This window comes from Carcharhinus amblyrhynchos, chromosome 5 (assembly GCF_965287045.1).
Source record: "Carcharhinus amblyrhynchos chromosome 5, sCarAmb.v2.hapA, whole genome shotgun sequence".
Classification (NCBI taxonomy): Eukaryota; Metazoa; Chordata; class Chondrichthyes; order Carcharhiniformes; family Carcharhinidae; genus Carcharhinus; species Carcharhinus amblyrhynchos.
This window is the reverse complement of record NC_137328.1, coordinates 95,863,748-95,881,937: the sequence shown is the minus strand read 5'-3', so window position 1 is coordinate 95,881,937 and position 18,190 is coordinate 95,863,748. Positions and strand designations below refer to the sequence as shown.

The following is an 18,190-nucleotide window of genomic DNA, read 5'->3' as shown; positions in this document are numbered from 1 at the left end:
TCCTCAGCTATATTCATGTCCCCCTGCGTGAACACCGAAGAGAAATATTGGTTCAATACTTCTCCAATCTCCTCCGGTTCCACACACAACTTCCCCCTGCTGTCTATAACTGGCCCTAATCTTGCCCTGACCAACCTTCTGTTCTTGACATACCTATAGAACGCCTTAGGATTCTCCTTAATCCTATCAGCCAAAGTCTTCTCATGTCCTCTTTTAGCCCTTCTCAACTCACTCTTCAACTCCCTCCTAGCCAATCTAAAGCTTTCTAGTGCACTATCTGAGCCCTCCAATCTCATCCGAACATAAGCCTCCTTTTTCTTTTTAACCATCGACTCAACTCTTTTAGTGCACCACGGTTCCCTAGATCTACCAAATCCTCCATGCCTGACAGGGACATACCTATCAAGGACTCGCAGTAGCTGCTCCTTGAAAAAACTCCACATTTCGGACGTTCCCAGTCCCTGTAATCTCCTAGTCCAATCTATGCTTCCTAATTCACTCCTAATAGCCTCATAATTGCCCTTACCCCAGCTAAAACTACTGACCCGAGGTTCATGCCTATCCCTTCCCATCACTAAGGTGAACGTAACCGAATTGTGGTCACTATCACCAAAATGCACACCAACTTCCAAGTCTAGCACCTGGTCTGGCTCATTTCCCAGCACCAAATCCAATATAGCCTCACCTCTAGTTGGCCTATCTACATACTGAGTCAAAAAACCTTCCTGCACGCTTTGTACAAACACTGACCCCTCTAGCGAGCTAGAACTATAGCAATTCCAATCAATATTCGTAAAGTTAAAGTCCCCCATAACAATTACCCTATTACTTTCACTCCTAACCAGGATTGTCTCCGCAATCCTTTCCTCAACCTCTCTAGAACTTTTAGGAGGTCTATAAAAGACTCCCAACAGGGTGACCTCTCCTCTCCTATTTCTAATCTCCGCCCATACTACCTCAACTGACAAGTCCTCATCAAACTTCCTCTCCGACACTGTGATACAGTCCTTGACTAGCAATGCTACCCCACCCCCCCTTCTACCTTCATCTCTACTCCAACTAAAGCATTTGTACCCCGGAACCTGCAACAACCATTCCTGACCCTGCTCTATCCATGTCTCTGAAATGGCCACAACATCAAAGTCCCATCAAGTCCCAGTAGGCAAACTGTAGTGGATCCAGGCAATCTGGGTGGCCAGAATTGATTCAAGCCATGACTAACCTTTCGAAGCACTTCATAATGGTGGATGTCTGAGCCACAATTGCCTGACTTTTCTTTGGTACTCGGATGATGGTCATCTTCTTGAAGCAGATAGAGACCTCAGATTGGTGCAAAGAGAGGTTAAAGATTCTGTGAATACCCCCGCCAGCTGGTCCACGCAGGATCTGAGTGCTTGTCTGGATACCTCATCAAGGCCAGTTACTTTCCCCAAGTTGACTTTCAAGAAATGTTCTAATGTTTGCGATGGTGACCTCAGATACAGGTTCATCCAAGACTTCCAGGGTGGAGGGCATGCTCTCTTTGAATCTCACTGTTGGATCTCTTGAGCATTCTCTCCCCACCACATGTTCTATATCTTCCAGGTTTGCCTTGGGGGCTGTCCTTGAGCTTTTGGAATGCTACCTTCTTGACTTGTAACCTTGGGTTGTTCCGCCAGGGAATGAAGGCTGCTTGTTTTTGTTCCAGGAGGTTATGTATTTCTGAAACATTCCAAAGGAATCAGTCACACTGGTGAAGATACTCAAACCCAATGGTCTGGGCGTGGAAGTCTAGTACAACTGACTTTATTTGATCTATTGTTTGGGAATAGAGTTGGAATTGTGAAATTTCTTAGACTTCTTTAATGCTGCCCTTGAAATTCCTCTCTTTGGTCAAGTAGCTTTAGATCTGAGAAAATGGTCATCTTCCTTTTGGATTGTTGGGCCTTATGTCTTGGGGCTAGGTGGATGTGCATCTCATATGGAACCAGACTATGATGTATCTAGCAGTTCCCTAAGCAGTGAAGTAACCCAGGATGTGTCAGTACTTTGATCTAGGATGGCTCCATGTGGTCTTGTATTTGTCCTTCTGGTGGAAGAGGGTGTTTGTTATGATGAGGCATGCTAAGCACATTTTGTCAGCAGGAGGATGCCGCTTGTATTGGCTTTCCCCACTCCATTATCCCAAGTGGGTCCACTCTAATCATCAGAGTCATGATCAACATGGGAATTAAAATAATGAAAACTAGAAATTGCTTGAAAAATTGAGCAGATCTGGCAGCATCTGTGAAAAGATGAACAGAGTTAATGTTTCAAGTCTCTTCATGACTCTTTGCCAGAACTAGAGAATCCCTCCATGAGTCTTTTCTTTCAATTAGAAGGTGCATCTCCCTCTTGCTCTTTGAGCTGTCCTCCTGTCAGAACTTGGTTTTACTGAATGCAATGACGTCACTTTGGAGACTTCACGGCTCATGTGATACAATTGTAATTCTTCTTTCTGGATGGCCATTCTTGAGATTATTCATGAGTGTTCTAACATTTCAAATTGCAAAATTTGAAGCTTTCTGCCTTTGACCACAGTGATGGTGATCCCATAGGGAGTGGTTCTTCAGTCAGGAATTTGTGGGACTGAGTACTTTTTCTATTCCCCCTTCCCATTTGAGCTGCGCAGAGAGTATCCTGAAGAAGACTACTCATTGACAGGTGCTGCTGCCCAAAGACACCTCTATCCCAACACAGGTGCCAAATGACCTTCTCACATCTGTCACCAGTGTGCAGGTTCTTGACGACAGAATCATAGAATCCCTACAGTGCAGAAGGAGGCCATTCAGCCCATCAAGTTTGCACCAACTCTCCAAAAGGGTATCCTATCCAGGACCAACTCCCACTCCCATCCTATTCCCATAACCCAAGTATTTACTATGGCCAATCCACCTAACCTGCACATCTTTGGAGTGTGAGAGGAAACCAACGCAGATGCAGGAGAATGTACCAACTCCACACACAGGATGGAATTGAACCCAGGTCCCTGGCATTGTGAGGCAGCAGTGCTGGCACGTTCACAGCTCTGTCCCCTTTGCCAAATCTCTATTGATGCAGGATTTGGCAAATTGACCCTGGTTGAAGCCTGTGCATGACTTTGTTTAAGGTGGTAGTTTTGGGGCATTGTCATTATCCACACGATCTTGATGGGCTGGTAATCAGATTTCAATGATGTGTCGAGTTACAATGATCAGGACCACCTTGCCACTGCAGCTTCCTTCCACTTTCACAACTGATGAGAGACACAGTTTCCCTCTGCCTCAGCTTTGTTTGGGTCAGCATGACAAACTAAAATCAATATGACCAGCTGATATGGTAGCCATGGCAATGAAATAATTATAGTGATAATCTAAAGACGGATTTTGAAGGTTTCACAAGATGAGAATGTGACTATTACCTTTGGCAGCTTGTTCCACTGTGGGGTTGTTCTTGGAAGGAAAGATTAGTTTTACGCTGCCATGGAAACAAATGGTCCTTGTAGATTTTGTGGATGGCTAGCTCAATGTTTTGTCATTGGCAGAGGGCACTTGGTATTTGTTTCCTGTTAAGGACTTTTTGGACTGCACTTCGTTTGGCACCTCTCCCCACCCTTACCGTGAGGGGCAACATTACCAGGAGCAAGGAGCTCCTGATGGCTTTGCTCAAGGGATTGCCAATGCGCACACACCTCTGCACATGACAAGGTGTTGACCCACAGAGCTTCTAGAAATGTGAGTATCACAATCAGTAGTGTGAACTGATTGATTGAACAGATTTTTGCTCAACACAGCGAATTGGGGCACATGGTGTTTGGTACAGGACAAGCAGGTGCAGAATAAAGTACTCTGCACCCTGCCCTAACTATGTGCCTCGGCACAGCTCTTGTTAAAGCCTATGAGACACTGTTTTCCATTTCTCCCTTCAGCCATCCTCACAGCACTCACCTAAGCCCAGTAAACTTGGAGTCAGTATAATTTAGCAACCCTAAGGAGCAGCTGGGCATACTGATCGCTGACTGAACCCCACTCAGCATGTTGTACTGATGAGCTTTTCGTTGCCTGTCTAATTAGGACCATGCTTTTCTGAGCAAAGTTGCCAATTAGTGCTGAATTAAAGACAGTTTTGTGCTAAAACTGGACTAAAAATGCCCAAGCTTATTTTTAAATCAGAACTGGTAGTCAGCTAACCAATCCAAACCATCTGTGTTGGGGTTATACATGGTTTTCAGGAACGAAAGACCATTGCGTGCTGCTGCTTTAAACCACACTTTTGAACTTCAGCTAATCTGCTGTGCTGCTATTCAACTTGTAATAACCAATTTTAATTTATGCATAGAAATAATTTATACATAGAGACCAATCAACATGCTTAGTCAACTCCAAACTGTGTTTTAGTTTGCCTGGCAATGATTGTATATTCCCCTGGGAGAAGAAATAGTTGTATTTAGGTTTGCTCCGCATCCTTCAGGCAACCTCAGAAACACCCCCCTCCTCTCCTCCCTCCCTCCCCCGGGTTCCATAGCAACCCAGTATCCACCATGGGCAGGTATCAAGAGCCAGGGCAATGTGATTAACTCTTAACTGTCCTCTAAAATAGCCTAGCATGCCACTCAATTGCAAAGACAATTAGGATTGGACAACAAGTGTGGGCTTGACAGTGACACCCACATCTCAAAGAATAAGGAACAACATTTCAAAGATTTTTAATTTCCATATGTCATGAATTTGGTATAAAAACAAAAACTTCCAGTCATAAGCGCATCAAAAATAGCAAATCTTTAACAGCCTCCTTAATCGTCAATGAAAATGTGAACTCATTCACCTCTGTTGAGATTGACTTTTGAAACTCACCCAAGCATTCATAATAGTCTCAGTGTTAATAGCAGCCCTTGAGAAATGTCAACAATGAAGTCTATTGAAACCAATAACAGATGTTAATGATATTTTCTAAGCCGCACCAGATGGCTTATTAACGAGTGGACTCTCGCAGTGTATGTTTATTTTTTAACTCCTGATAGCTGCATACTTGTTTTATTTGTGTTTAAGGGGCTGGTAATTTAAATAACTTCAGATCATGACACTTAACAGACATAAACCATCCTTCAAGAGCATTTATGCTTTATCCATCAAGTTGTGATTCCCACGCTATGTGTTAAAGCTCTTGGAATACCCAAAATGAGATCTTGTTTGAAATCAACATTAATTTCCAATGTTCCTGCTGTGTTGAGGTTTCCTGTCTGTGTCCTTCATGCCTTTCCCATCCTCTGCTGGCAAAAATGGGATCTGCTGGAAAAGGAGGCGGGGCGGGTCTTCCACATTCCAGTCCTGTTTGCCATTTTTAAAGGTTCTGGCTTTGGCCCAATTCAATGAACATCATGCCCATACTGTCATTATGCATAGAATGAGGCCATTCTACCCATTGAGTCTGTGCTGGTTTTCTAAAGCAGACTAATCTGCTCCATTCTCCCACTCTATCTCTGTATCATTGCAAGTTTGTTTCTCTCCAGTACCCATCCAATTTGCTTTTGAAATAGCTGATTATCTTCATTAATACCATCCTTGAAGGCTGGTAGGTCATTACCACTCATTGTGTACCATGTTCTTCACATTCCCTCTGTATCACTTGCCTAAAGCCTTGAATCTGTGTCTCAGTCTTTGTACCATCAGCTAGTGGGAACAGCTTGTCTCTGTCTGTCTTATTTGAACCTGTATACATTTATAGGTTGGGTGCATTGGCCATGCTGAATTGCCCCTTAATGTCCCGGGATGTGTAGGTTAGAGGGATTAGCAGGGATTGGGCCCAGGTGGGATTGGTGTTGGTGCAGACTCGATGGGCTGAATGGCAGCCTCCAGCACTGTAGGGATTTTATGGGTTCTAAAAGATTGCTCCATAATCTCTAGAACAACTCGAGATTCTCCAACCTAATTTAAATTCCCTCTTTCCGGGCTATTTCTACATTCTCCCAAGGAACTTCACATCCTTCCTAAAGTGTAGTGACCTGACCTGGAGGTAGAACAAAGAAAAGTACAGCATAGGAACAGGCCCTTCAGCCCTCCAAGCCTGCACCGACCATGCTGCCCGACTGAACTCAAACCCACTACCCTTCCAGGAACCATATCCCTCTATTCCCATTCTATTTATGTATTTGTCAAGATGCCCTTTAACAGTCACTATCTGCTTCCACTACCTCCCCTGGCAACGAGTTCCAGGCACCCACCACCCTCTGTGTTAAAAAAAAACTGGCCTTGTACATCTCCTTTAAACCTTGCCCCTCGCACCTTAAACCTGTGCCCCCAAGTAATTGACTTTTCCATCCTGGGAAAAAGCTCCTGACTCTCCACCCTGTCCATGCCCATCATAATCTTGTAGATTTCTCTATCAGGTCACCCCTCAACTTCCATTGTTCCAGTGAGAACAAACCAAGTTTCTCCAACCTCTCCTCATAGCTAATGCCCTTCATACCACGCAATATCCTGATAAATCTTTTCTGTACCCTCTCCAAAGCCTTCACATCCTTCTGGTAGTGTGGCAACCTGAATTGAACACGATATTCCAGGTGCAGCCTAAGGTTCTATAAAGCTGCAACATGACTTGCCAATTTTTAAACTCAGTGCCCCACCGATGAAGGCAAGCATACCATATGCCTTCTTCACAACCTTCTCCACCTGCCTTGCCACCCATGTACCTGTACACCCAGGTCCCTCTGCCTATCAATACTCTCAAGGTTTCTGCCGTTAAATGTATATTTTCCATCTGTATTAGACCTTCCAAAATGCATTACCTCACAATTGTCTGAATTAAACTCCATCTGCCATCTCTCCGCCCAAGTCTCCAACTGATCTGTATCCTGCTGTATTCTCTGACAATCCTCATCACTGTCAGCAATTCCACCAATCCTGGTGTCATCCGCAAACTTACCAATCAAACCAGTTACATTTTCCTCCAATGGTCCCAGCACTGATCCCTGAGGAACGTCACTTGTCACAGCTCTCTATTCAGAAACGCACCCTTCCACTGCTACCCTGTCTTCTATGATCAGTTCTGTATCCGTCTTGCCACCCACCTCTGATCCTGTGCAACTTCAGCTTCTGCACCAGTCTGCCATGAGGGACCTTGTCAAAGACCTTGCTGCAGTCCATGTAGACAACATCCACTGCCCTACCTTCTTCAATCATCTTCGTCACTTCCTTGAATAACTCGATCAAGTTAGCGAGACACAACCTTCCCTTCACAAAACCACTTGCTAATATGCCCATTTATTTCCAAGTGGGAGTAAATCCTGTCTTGAAGAATCATCTCCAATAATTTCCCTACTACTGACGTATGGCTCACCGGCCAGTAATTACCTGGATTATCCTTGCTACCCTTCTTAAACAAAGGAACAACATTGGCCATTCTCTAATCTTCTGGACCTCCCCCTGTAGCGAGTGACGGTACAAAGATTTTTCTCAAGGCCCTGGCAATTTCCTCCCTTCTCTCAATATTCTGTGGTATATCCCATCAGGCCCTGGGACTTGTCTACCTTAATGTTTCTCAAGAACCCCAATTCCACCCCCTTTTTGATCTCAACATGACCCAAACTGTCTACATACCATTCTCCAGGCTCATCATCCACCAAGTCCTTCTCTTTGATGAATAATCCTCTAATTTTGGCCAAATCAGAATTTTATAAAAGTTCAACATAACTTTCTAGCTTTTGTGTAGAACCAGTTACTTAATAGAATAAAACTTGAATATCGCTGAAAAGGGAGACCTGTTGCTAAATTTTTCATCTTGCACTGATCAGGATAAACTCGAACAATCGCAACAATTTATGGTGCAGGAGAAAGAAGTGCTAATTGGTTAGCAAGTCAACTTTGATCGAGGTATAATTATGGAGAAAGCATTAGCGAATAATAGGTTCAAAAAGTTCTTGGGTAATTCAAAGAAAGTGCAAGGCTTGAACATACTCCTTTTGTTAGTAGAGAACAAGTTCTTACGTATGAGCCTGTGTCACTTCCAGCAGGCATGAATGAACCATGTTATGAGCTTGGCTGAACATCTTAAATTGGTTTTTAGTGTATTAGCATACTTTGGATTCTTCAGCAAGAGCTGTCCAATTCCAGAATCATATCTCACAGAAGATATTGTGATTTGCAAGTAGGGGATAGTTGAGTACAGTCTGAGCTCTGCTTATTATGAACTACTGAAGGAACATATTGTTTCATTCAATCAGTCAATTGTTAGTACATACACCTACATACAACAACACTGAAATGACAAAAACATCTTCAAAAACAGGTGCACCCTTATTGGTTTCCCCTTATTTTATTTTATCCCAGTTTTATTCTTAATTTCGATTTTACCCAATTCTTGAATTTTCCTTTTACTCCAGTACCTTTACATTTCAACCTATGGTTTGGCATTCTGCTAAGATGTATCACCTCACACTTCTCCATATTAAATTCCATCTGCTAGTTGTCTGCACACTCTGCTAGCATACCAATATCCTGCTGCAGTCAATTGGTGTCATCCTCACTCTCTGTCACAACCTCAAGTTTGTTGTCACTGATGGATTTTGAAATCCTATTCTATTTTTGGCGGTGGACATACAGAACCAATTAAGGCCTGTCAACAGTGCTCTACTGAGACCTTCCAGATACTCATAGATGTTGGGGGCCAACTTAACTACCTGAAGATGGCCTCCTTCTGGCAGGCCAGGGTTCGAGCACTCCAGGCAGGCAGAGAGGTTCATGCTGCCTGCCTTGGTGCAGCAGCAGTCTCTGGCTGCTCCATAGTGGGGCTTCCACAATCCACAGTAATGGCATGTCTGCAAACACCACTGTTTAGCTGAAACCCCTCTCCTGCTCTCTAGTTGCTTTAGCTGCCTTGGCATCCCGCTTCTGCTTTCAAGCCCGATCGGGCCTCCAGCTTTGAGCGCTGGCTACCATTTGACCTCTCTGTGGAAAATCACAATGAGTGACTGTTTTCTACAGACTACAGGTTTCCAAGCCTGGTTTGAGCCTGATGGAGGGCATCAGAAACCCGTGGGAGAAATGTCATATATGACTGCCAGGTGTAAGATTTGCATATAGTGGAATCCATAAAGAGCTGTTATATCTAAAGATGTTGTTGAAATGCTCCAGTGTCAATTCATCAACTAGAATGTTTAATACCACACGATTGTTTTCACAAACATCTCCGGAGCAGCAATACCTCTGGTGGCAAATGTAATTCCTGTGCCTGAGCAAGACAGGAAGTCTGCTGCCTTTAAAGGCCATGGGAAGATTGGATGCTCAGAATAAAGATCACGCCTGCTGAGTTGATGTGATGAAAACTGAGCATTGCTCGTATTAATCTACCATTACACTGTCACCACTATTACAAAGTCTGTCTTTAAGAGGTGACAAATTCTAATATTCATATCCAAAAATTGGCATTATTTGTACAGTAACTTAAGTGATCATCTTCTATTCAATAAACTCCTTTCACAACTGTATGGAAAGGTTAATAAGATAATTAACACCTGTTCTGGGCATTAAGACTAAAATGTCTGAGAGCCATTTGGAAATGCTTTGTTTTTTTCAACCATCCTGTTATTTGCATTTTGCTCCTGTATATATAATTATATCCCAGGCCTATAAACTGCTGCATAAATCATGGCCCACTATGTGTATGATTATTGGAATTTGCCAACTTTTAAAAAAGTATTTTGTAATACCAATGGCAGGGTAAAGTAACATTAACATTTGAGGAATGATTTATTTGTGTGCCTCATGGGTTCTTCATGCCAATCACTCAACAGGCGTAATCATTATGCTTGTCCCTAAACAATCACCACTGAAAATGGAGAGCAACTGCGTGGGTTCAATTCCCACGCTGGCTGAGGTTATTCATGAAGGCCCTGTCTTCTCAACCTTACTCCTCATTTGAGGTGTGGCAATCCTCAGGTTAAATCACTGTCAGTCACAGCGTATGGTCATCTGCAACTACAGTAACGGCTTTACTTTTTACTTACTGCTGAAAATATTTTACTAATTATAATTTAAATTAAAAATGAATATGTGTAAGAATTAAATCTAGGTGATGCTTTATGCCACACTTATGCTACAGAAGCACTTCTACTTGAAATCATGCCTTTTGTTTTTATTTAACATGTGGTAGAAATTTAACTTGGTCTGTCCTGTTCCAGCAGCTCTGTAAGTAACTCTGTTTTGGACACAAATGCAGCAAACATCAGTGCTTCAGTTTTGGGAAATATTTTGAGTCTGATGTTTAAATGCCAGTGGGAGAATTCCCACAAGGTTCTCCCACTCTCCTGCTTTAACATAGGCAGAACTGCCCCTCCGCTCCTACCCTCCTCCTCCCTCCCCCACTCTCCCACCCTCCTCCTCCCCCCCTCTGCTCTCCCACCCTCCTCCTCCCCCATCTGTCTCTCTCTCCACAAAAATAAATGGGTTTTTTTGTCAATGAAAATTAAGTTGGGGTGGGGTGGTGGTGTGGTGGCGTGAGATGATATGGCAAGAGATTGAATGCACCCTCTCAGGCATTCCAGCTGCAGATTTACTCTACTGGTCTCATGCTTTCAATTCTAAGCTGTGGTGAAATGCGATTGATTTACATTGTGAGTGATTTGTACAGCACTGGTATCAAAAAAGCATATGCAGTTATTTAAAATTCACAAGTTATGATGTACATTACTTATTTGTCCTTTTTGGTGGAATGACAGATGTTTATAGTTTGCAAAGTGGAGCACGTCATGTCTTTGCTAGCTCTTGCTAAGCAATCCAAAATGAACCCTACCTACTCTCCATTGCCTTGTAACTTCCTCTTATCAAATATTTATCCATTTTTTCTTTAAATGGCACACTAGGCTCTGACTCAGCTAGTCCCTGTGCTAAAGCAATCTCCGAATAAAGAAATTGATGGAAAATGGGATTTAGTCAGCATCTATAAAAAACAATGGCCAGAATTGTAGGGGTCACCTGCAAAATTCACCTATGGTCTTCCCACCACTGACCATGCACCCTAAGCTTTACTGGGGCTGGGTGAGGCCTAGGCGGCCCAGCCACCCACACTCCTACATAAGTGGCATTTCCTACCCAGTAACAGTTTAGAAACCGGCAGAAGGAGCTCAGAGACAGGGAGAGGAGGCTCGGCAAGTTAGTCTGCTCTGGTCTCAAGTCAGAAAGGGGTGGGACTGGGGCGGGGAGCGGGCGGTGTGTGTATCCATCATTGGCCCCCTACATCACTGCTCCTCCTTTCCTAATCAGAGCAACCCTCCTGACCACTGCGCCGCACTACCATCCCCTCCGCCAAATGCTTCTTTAGCGTTGCTCTACCAGCATTATGCTCCCCTCGCACCCATCTCTCCGCAGGGGACACCCTGTCCTGCTGTGAGCCCCCCCCCCCATCATACTTACCTTTATCTGGGGACCCTGACACTTGTGGGACTAGGTGTAGTCCCAACAGTGGCTGCCACTACTGGTAGTTATGCCAGCCAATCAGATGGCCAGCAGCTGTCTGAGGCGGGATTTCCTCCTGACTGGGTCAGAAGTTCCACCTCCAACCAATTATTGCTCCCCAGAGCATTATATAGCAGCCAACATCGCGGCTGACATTTTGGGTGGTGAGGCAGGAAACCCCAATATCTAAACATTCCTGTCCCATGTATCTAGTGTTCCAGCACTTCCTGTTTTGAATTTAGTTATCCATATTTGATTGTGAAGCTCAAAAACTTACGTCCCTCACTTTTTTTTTTATTTAAAAATCTGTGTGCCTGACGCATTAGTTTAATTGTTTTTTATGAAAACACTTATTCATGGCTTTGAAACTTATTCTGTCTTTGTGTCCTTTTAAATCTCAGGTTTCGACATAGCCCAAATTGTTGGTATTTAAGAGATTGGACTATCCACAGCTGGATTCGACAGTGTTTTAAGTATGATGCTAGGGACAAGGCCTTGTACACTGTGAGAAACCAGGTACAGTTAGTAAGTTGTAATTGGATAAACATGCTTTGCAACAGGGAGCATTTTGTGAAGGTATGAATGAACAATACATCACAGTATGAAAATGAATTAAAATGGGTGAAGATTTTATTTTTAATTGTTTCAGTATTTCTGACATAATTAAAGATTCGTCAGAAATGATTTCTTTGTGCTTATTTGACCTGAATAAGTCTCTAAAGATATTTCCAAGAAGCAACTGATTTGAACTGCATCATAGAAATGACAGTGCGTTAACTTAAGTTTCTGGTATATTCCCAAGCTGGAGTTTAGCAGAGCAATCCTGATAGCACAGGTAACACACTAAACATTCCCATTGAAAGCAAGATTCTGATCGTGTAAGCATGCAATCCTGTACTGCATTATCACTCTCAGAGGCAGCATTACCTCATTTTGAGTCATAGAAATAGTTACTGAGTCAGAACTTAGTCCTATCGATAATAAAAAACTGCTTTTTGTATGTGTGCAGAGAATTATTGCAGGAGATTTTGTTTTGCACACGGCTACTTGAGCTGCTTTTTTTTGTAACAGTTGTAAACTTTATAGTTGCGAGCATATGACTAGAAAGATTTTTCAGTCTTATGCAGGTAGGAGATTGGAATTCTGAACATGTGTAAGGCAGTTTGGCAGCAGCAGTGCAGTGGAAAGCTATTCTCTAGTAATAAATAGATCCTCGTATTTTCTGACAGGTTCCCCCTATCACCCTGAAGGGGATTAGTAGTTTATAGATCATGGCCGAGATTTTCCTTTTTGGGATGCGATTACCACTCTATTTGATGAGGGAATGATGAGCTATGTTCCCATAGCTACTGCTCGGAATATCGGAATGGAGAGCTAATGCAACCAAGGGTAGAAACTAATACAGCGTGAAACCAACCAGAAAGTTGTAGGGATCTGCAACTCGCAACATATTTCTGGATCCCCTGAACTTGCTGGTCAAATTGAACATTAACAGGTCATTATTTTTCTCCAAGATCAAGCCCATTGTCTACAATAATAGAAAATGTATATTACTTTACTTCTTTGGGGTGCTGAGCCAATATTTGCATTTATAAAAGAATAAGCAATTTATCTTCTAATAGATGTTTTTATAGACTAACTTATACAGCTTGCACGCTTTGTGGTCAGAAATTTTCATTTAGGGAGTTAAAATATGATCTAACTTTGTCATGGTGACTAACTCTAATGCTGATATGTGAAACAGATGTTTTTCAGTGTCAGTTTTAATCTTTTTCCAAATTACCATGCACTGTGCTATGCAGTAATGTCAGTGGGTTACCCTGAGTGCTGCAGCGAGGCTGTGAGGTCATTGTGGTAGATTCCTGCAGCTAACTGTTTTTTCACTGAAAAACTGGTATACTGCCGTTTAAATGTTTGCCAAATTAAAAGAATTTCTGAAATTGAACTTTCATCTGGGGTGGGAAAACCCAACCCATGCACTTTTCCAGTTTGTAAAATGAACACCTGACCCATGTGTGAATTTACAAGGGATTTTTATCTTTTCACATTGATTGGGTTCATATTGCACTTTGCGAGCCATGCTGGAGTGTGTGATGAGTATGGGTGCAGAGGCAGGCTGGTTAGAAAGTCCGCCTTGGTTCTCTTAACACAGCAGCCCTCTTCCCAACATTGTTTCGAAGGTGCTAAACCTCAGTCCTCACCCATCTCATTTAATATTAAAAGTCGAGGTCATGTACCAATCGACTTAAGAACAGATTCTTCCGTGCTGCTATCAGACTTTCGAATGGACCTACGTCTCACTAAGTTGATCTTTCTCTACATGCTAGCTATAACTGTAACACTATATTCTGCACTCTCCCCTTTCCTTCTCTATGAACGGTATGCTTTGACTTTATAGCAGGCAAGAAACAATACTTTTCACTGTATGTTAACACATGTGACAATAATAAATCAAATCAAAACCAAATTACTACCCCACCCACCTGCATGCCTCCTCACATTTGCCCGGGTCAGCCCATTTAAAGGTGTCAAAACATTTTGGCACTTATCTATCAGAATGTTCCCGACTCCTCAGCAAACATTTGCATTTTCTTCACAAACTGTTCAACCCGGTCTTCCAAAACCCCCAGACCGCCAGACAAAAGTTCTGCACTGGAGGAAGAACAGTTGTTGGCCCCATTTGAAATAGGGAGTCTGACCTCTGCGGCAGCAGGTGTGTGAATCCTGAAATAGAAATTCACAACCCGCAAAAATGGTGCAGGAAAATAGGGTCGGGTGTGCTGAGGAAAATCGAATCTCCTCCAAAAGAAAACAACGTGGCCATTCATGCATCTCAACACACCGTGACAAAAATTCACCCCAATAATTAGAATTCAAAATCCAGGGAGAATATGCAGCAAGAATCTGGAATACAGAATCTGCAATTATTAGTTTTCCATATTATTATAGGTGTCAAGAAGAGGTGATTGAATTCTTCAAATGACGGCATCTTTTGAATCTTTAAACAATCTCAGTTTCTATATCAGCTTGGTGGGTTTTGAACATGCTAACAATGCAGTAATTGCATCAGAGGTTTACAGCATGGAAACAGGGCCTTCGGGCCAACTTGTTCATCCCGCCCTTTTTTTAAACCGCTAAACTAATCCCAATTGGCTCATATCTCTCTATATTCATCGTACTCATGTAAATGTCTAAATGCTTTTTAAAAGACAAAATTGTACCTGCCTCTACTACTACCTCCGGCAGCTCGTTCCAGCCACTCACCACCCTCTGAAAAAATTGCCTCTCTGGACACTTTTGTATCTCTTCCCTCTCACCTTAAATCTATGCCCGCTAGTTTTAGACTCCCCTACATTTGGGAAAAGATATTGACTATCTACCTTGTCTATGCCCCTCATTATTTTATAAACCTCTATAAGGTCACCCCTCAGCCTCCTACGCTTCAGAGAAAAAAGTCCCAGTCTATTCAGCTTCACCTTATAACTCAATCCTCAAGTCCCGGTAGCATCCTAGTAAATATTTTCTGCACTCTTCCTAGTTTAATAATATCCTTTTTATAATAGGGTGCCCAGAATTGCACACAGTATTCCAAGCGTGGCCTTACCAATGTCTTGCACAACTTCAACAAGACATCCCAACTCCTGTATTCAGTGTTCTGACCGATGAAACCAAGGATGCCGAATGTCTTCTTCACCACTCTGTCCACCTGTGACTCCACTTTCAAGAGCTATGAATATGTACCCCTAGATCTTTGTTCTGTAACTCTCCCCATTGCCCTACCATTAACTGAGTAAGTCCTGCCCTGGATCAGTGTACCAAAATGCTTCACATCACATTTGTCTAAATTAAACTCCATGTGCCATTTGTCAGCCTACTGGCCCAATTGATTAAGATCCCGTTGCAGTTGGAGATAACTTCCTTTACTGTCCACTATGCCACCAATCTTAGTATCATCTGCAAACTAACTAACCATGCCCCCTATATTCTCATCCAAATCATTAATATAAATGACAAATAACAATGGGCCTAGCGCTGATCCCTGAGGCACACTGCTGGCCATAGGCCTCCAGTTTGAAAAACAACTCTCTACAACCACCCTTGCCTTCTGTCAAGAAGAGTAATTGAGTTCTGCAGCACCATTGAATCATAGATTGATACAGCAAATAAGGAGACCATTTGGCCCTTTGTGTTTATGCCAGCAATTTGAAGGAGCTACTCAATTAATCTTGCTCCCCTTTCTTTTCCCTGTCACCATCTTAAAATTATTCCCTTCAAGAATTTATCCAATTCCAAGCTGAGGGGTGACCTGATAGAAGCTCAAAATTATCAGGGATATAGGTGGGGTAAACAGTTGGAAGCTTTTTCCCAGGGCAGAAGTGACAATTACAAGGGGGCACAAGTTCAAGATAAGTGGGGGAAATGGAGATGTGTGGGTGATTTTTTTTTTTTACGCGGAAGGTGGCAGGGGCCTGGAATGCACTGCCAAGTGAGGTGGTTGAGGCAGTTACGTTTGCCACATTTAAGACTTATTTGGATAAACATATGAACAAATGGGAAATAGAGGGATGTAAGCAGTTTGTGTAGATATGACAACATGATTGGTGCATTCTTGGAGGGCTGAAGGGCCTGTTCCTGTGCTGTACTGCTCTTTGTTCTTTTGTTATAACTCCCTTTGGAATATTTCCATTGAAATTGCTTCCACCACCCTTTCAAACAGTTAATTCCAGATCCAACAACTTGTGTTTGAAAAAAGAAATTACCTCATGTCACTTCTGGTTCTTTTGCCAATCACCATTCGGATTGGCGGATGGTGACTAGTGGAGTGCCCCAGGGGTCGGTGCTGGGGCCTCAGCTTTTTACCATTTATATAGATGATCTGGAGGGGGGAACCGAGTGTAGGGTGTCGAAATTTGCTGATGACACCAAGATTGGGGGAACGGCAAATTGTGCGGAGGGTGTGGAGAGTCTGCAGAAGGATCTAGATAGGCTGGGCGAATGGGCCAGGAAATGGCAAATGGAATTTAATGTTGGCAAGTGTGAGGTGGTCCACTTTGGTAGGAATAATGGTAGGAAGGACTATTACTTAAGGGGCAAAAAACTGCAGCAGGCGACGGTGCAGAGGGACCTCGGGGTCCTTGTGCATGAGTCGCAAAAACCCAGCTTGCAGGTGCAGCAGGTGGTCAGGAAGGCGAATGGGATGCTGGCCTTCATAGCGAGGGGGATTGAATATAAAAGTAGGGAGGTCTTGCTGCAGCTGTATAGGGCATTGGTGAGGCCGCAGCTGGAGTACTGTGTGCAGTTTTGGGCGCCGCACCTGCGCAAAGATATTTTGGCCTTGGAGGGAGTGCAGAGGAGGTTTACTAGGCTGATACCGGAGTTGAGGGGGTTGAGCTATGAGGAGAGGCTGAATAAACTGGGCTTGTACTCATTAGAGTTTAGAAGAATGAGGGGAGATCTCATTGAGACGTATAAGATGATGAATGGGATGGATAGGATAGAGGTGGAGAGACTCTTCCCGCTCAGAAAGGACAGTAGGACTAGGGGGCACAGCCTCAAGATAAAAGGGGGGCGTTTTAGAACGGAGTTGAGGAGGAACTTCTTCACTCAAAGGGTGGTGAATCTCTGGAATTCTCTGCCCGTTGAAGTGGTGGAGGCTACCTCGCTAAATATTTTTAAGACGCGGGTTGATGGGTTTTTGATAAGAGAGGGGATTAAGGGTTATGGGGAGAGGGCGGGAATGTGGAACTGAGCCACGACAGATCAGCCATGATCTTATTGAATGGCAGGGCAGGCTCGAAGGGCTAGATGGCCTACTCCTGCTCCTATTTCTTATGTTCATATGTTCTTAAATCTGTGTCCTGTGGTTGTTGACCCTAAGTATGAGAACGTTTCTCCTTCCTTTCTCTGTAAAAAATCTTCATGTTGCTTCTGTCAAATCTCCTCTTGACCTTCCCTCCCCTAAGGAGGACTAACTCTGCATAACTGAGGGTCCTCATCCCTGGTACTATTCTCTTCTGCATCCCCTTCACATTTTTCTGAAATTGTGGTGCCTAGAATTGAACACTACTCTGACATGAACACGACCCAGTGTTTTAGAGGTTCAGCATCACTTCCTTGCTTTTGTAGTCCTTGCCTGTACTAATAAAGCTAAGATTCCTTTTTTTTAAACAGCCTCTTCAACGTCCTTGTTCTCTGTTCCTGCGCCCTCTTTAAAATTGTACCATTCGCTTCATATCCCTTTCCTCATTCCCCCTGCTCAAAATGCATTCCTGTGCCAAGCCCAACCAGATTCTCCAACACTTACTTAATTCTTATAAAAAGTGTTGCTGCAGCAATTTTTGTGATAAAAGTACAAGTGTGGAGAAATGGGTTTGAAATATGAACAGTCCCCAGTGAGGGGAGAGAGCACAGCAATGAAACAAGAGCCGACGCTCGAGTGCAGCTGCCAGTAGCGGAGTGGGAAACCAAGACCTGGAGCAGCCAGTCAACAACTAGCCACTCCACTAGTCCGCTGTCAGAATAGTATTTCAACAGTAGTATATACTATGAAACTTTACATTGATATTGAAGGCGGTACGTTGACCAAAGACTACTGACCCCCTTGGTTTTTGCCACTAATACAAAGTTGAGAGGAAACAGTGTAATGGTGAACAGTTTTTCTGACTGGGGTTCACCAGGATCAAACTACTGCTTTTGTTGATATAAATTAATGATTTAGACTTGGATGTGCAGGTCACAATTTCAAA

The 18,190-nt window shown here is 43.2% G+C and overlaps 1 protein-coding gene across 1 annotated transcript in view; it reads left to right on the top strand.

Annotated features, from left to right (window-relative positions):
* The window catches only part of mrps27 (mitochondrial ribosomal protein S27), an 81,774-nt gene that overhangs the window by 35,712 nt on the left and 27,872 nt on the right, over positions 1–18,190 (top strand). Inside the window, exon 5 of the mRNA XM_080189723.1 lies at positions 11,846–11,960. Coding sequence (XP_080045849.1) covers positions 11,846–11,960 — 115 coding nt within the window. The remainder of the gene's footprint in view (positions 1–11,845; positions 11,961–18,190) is intronic.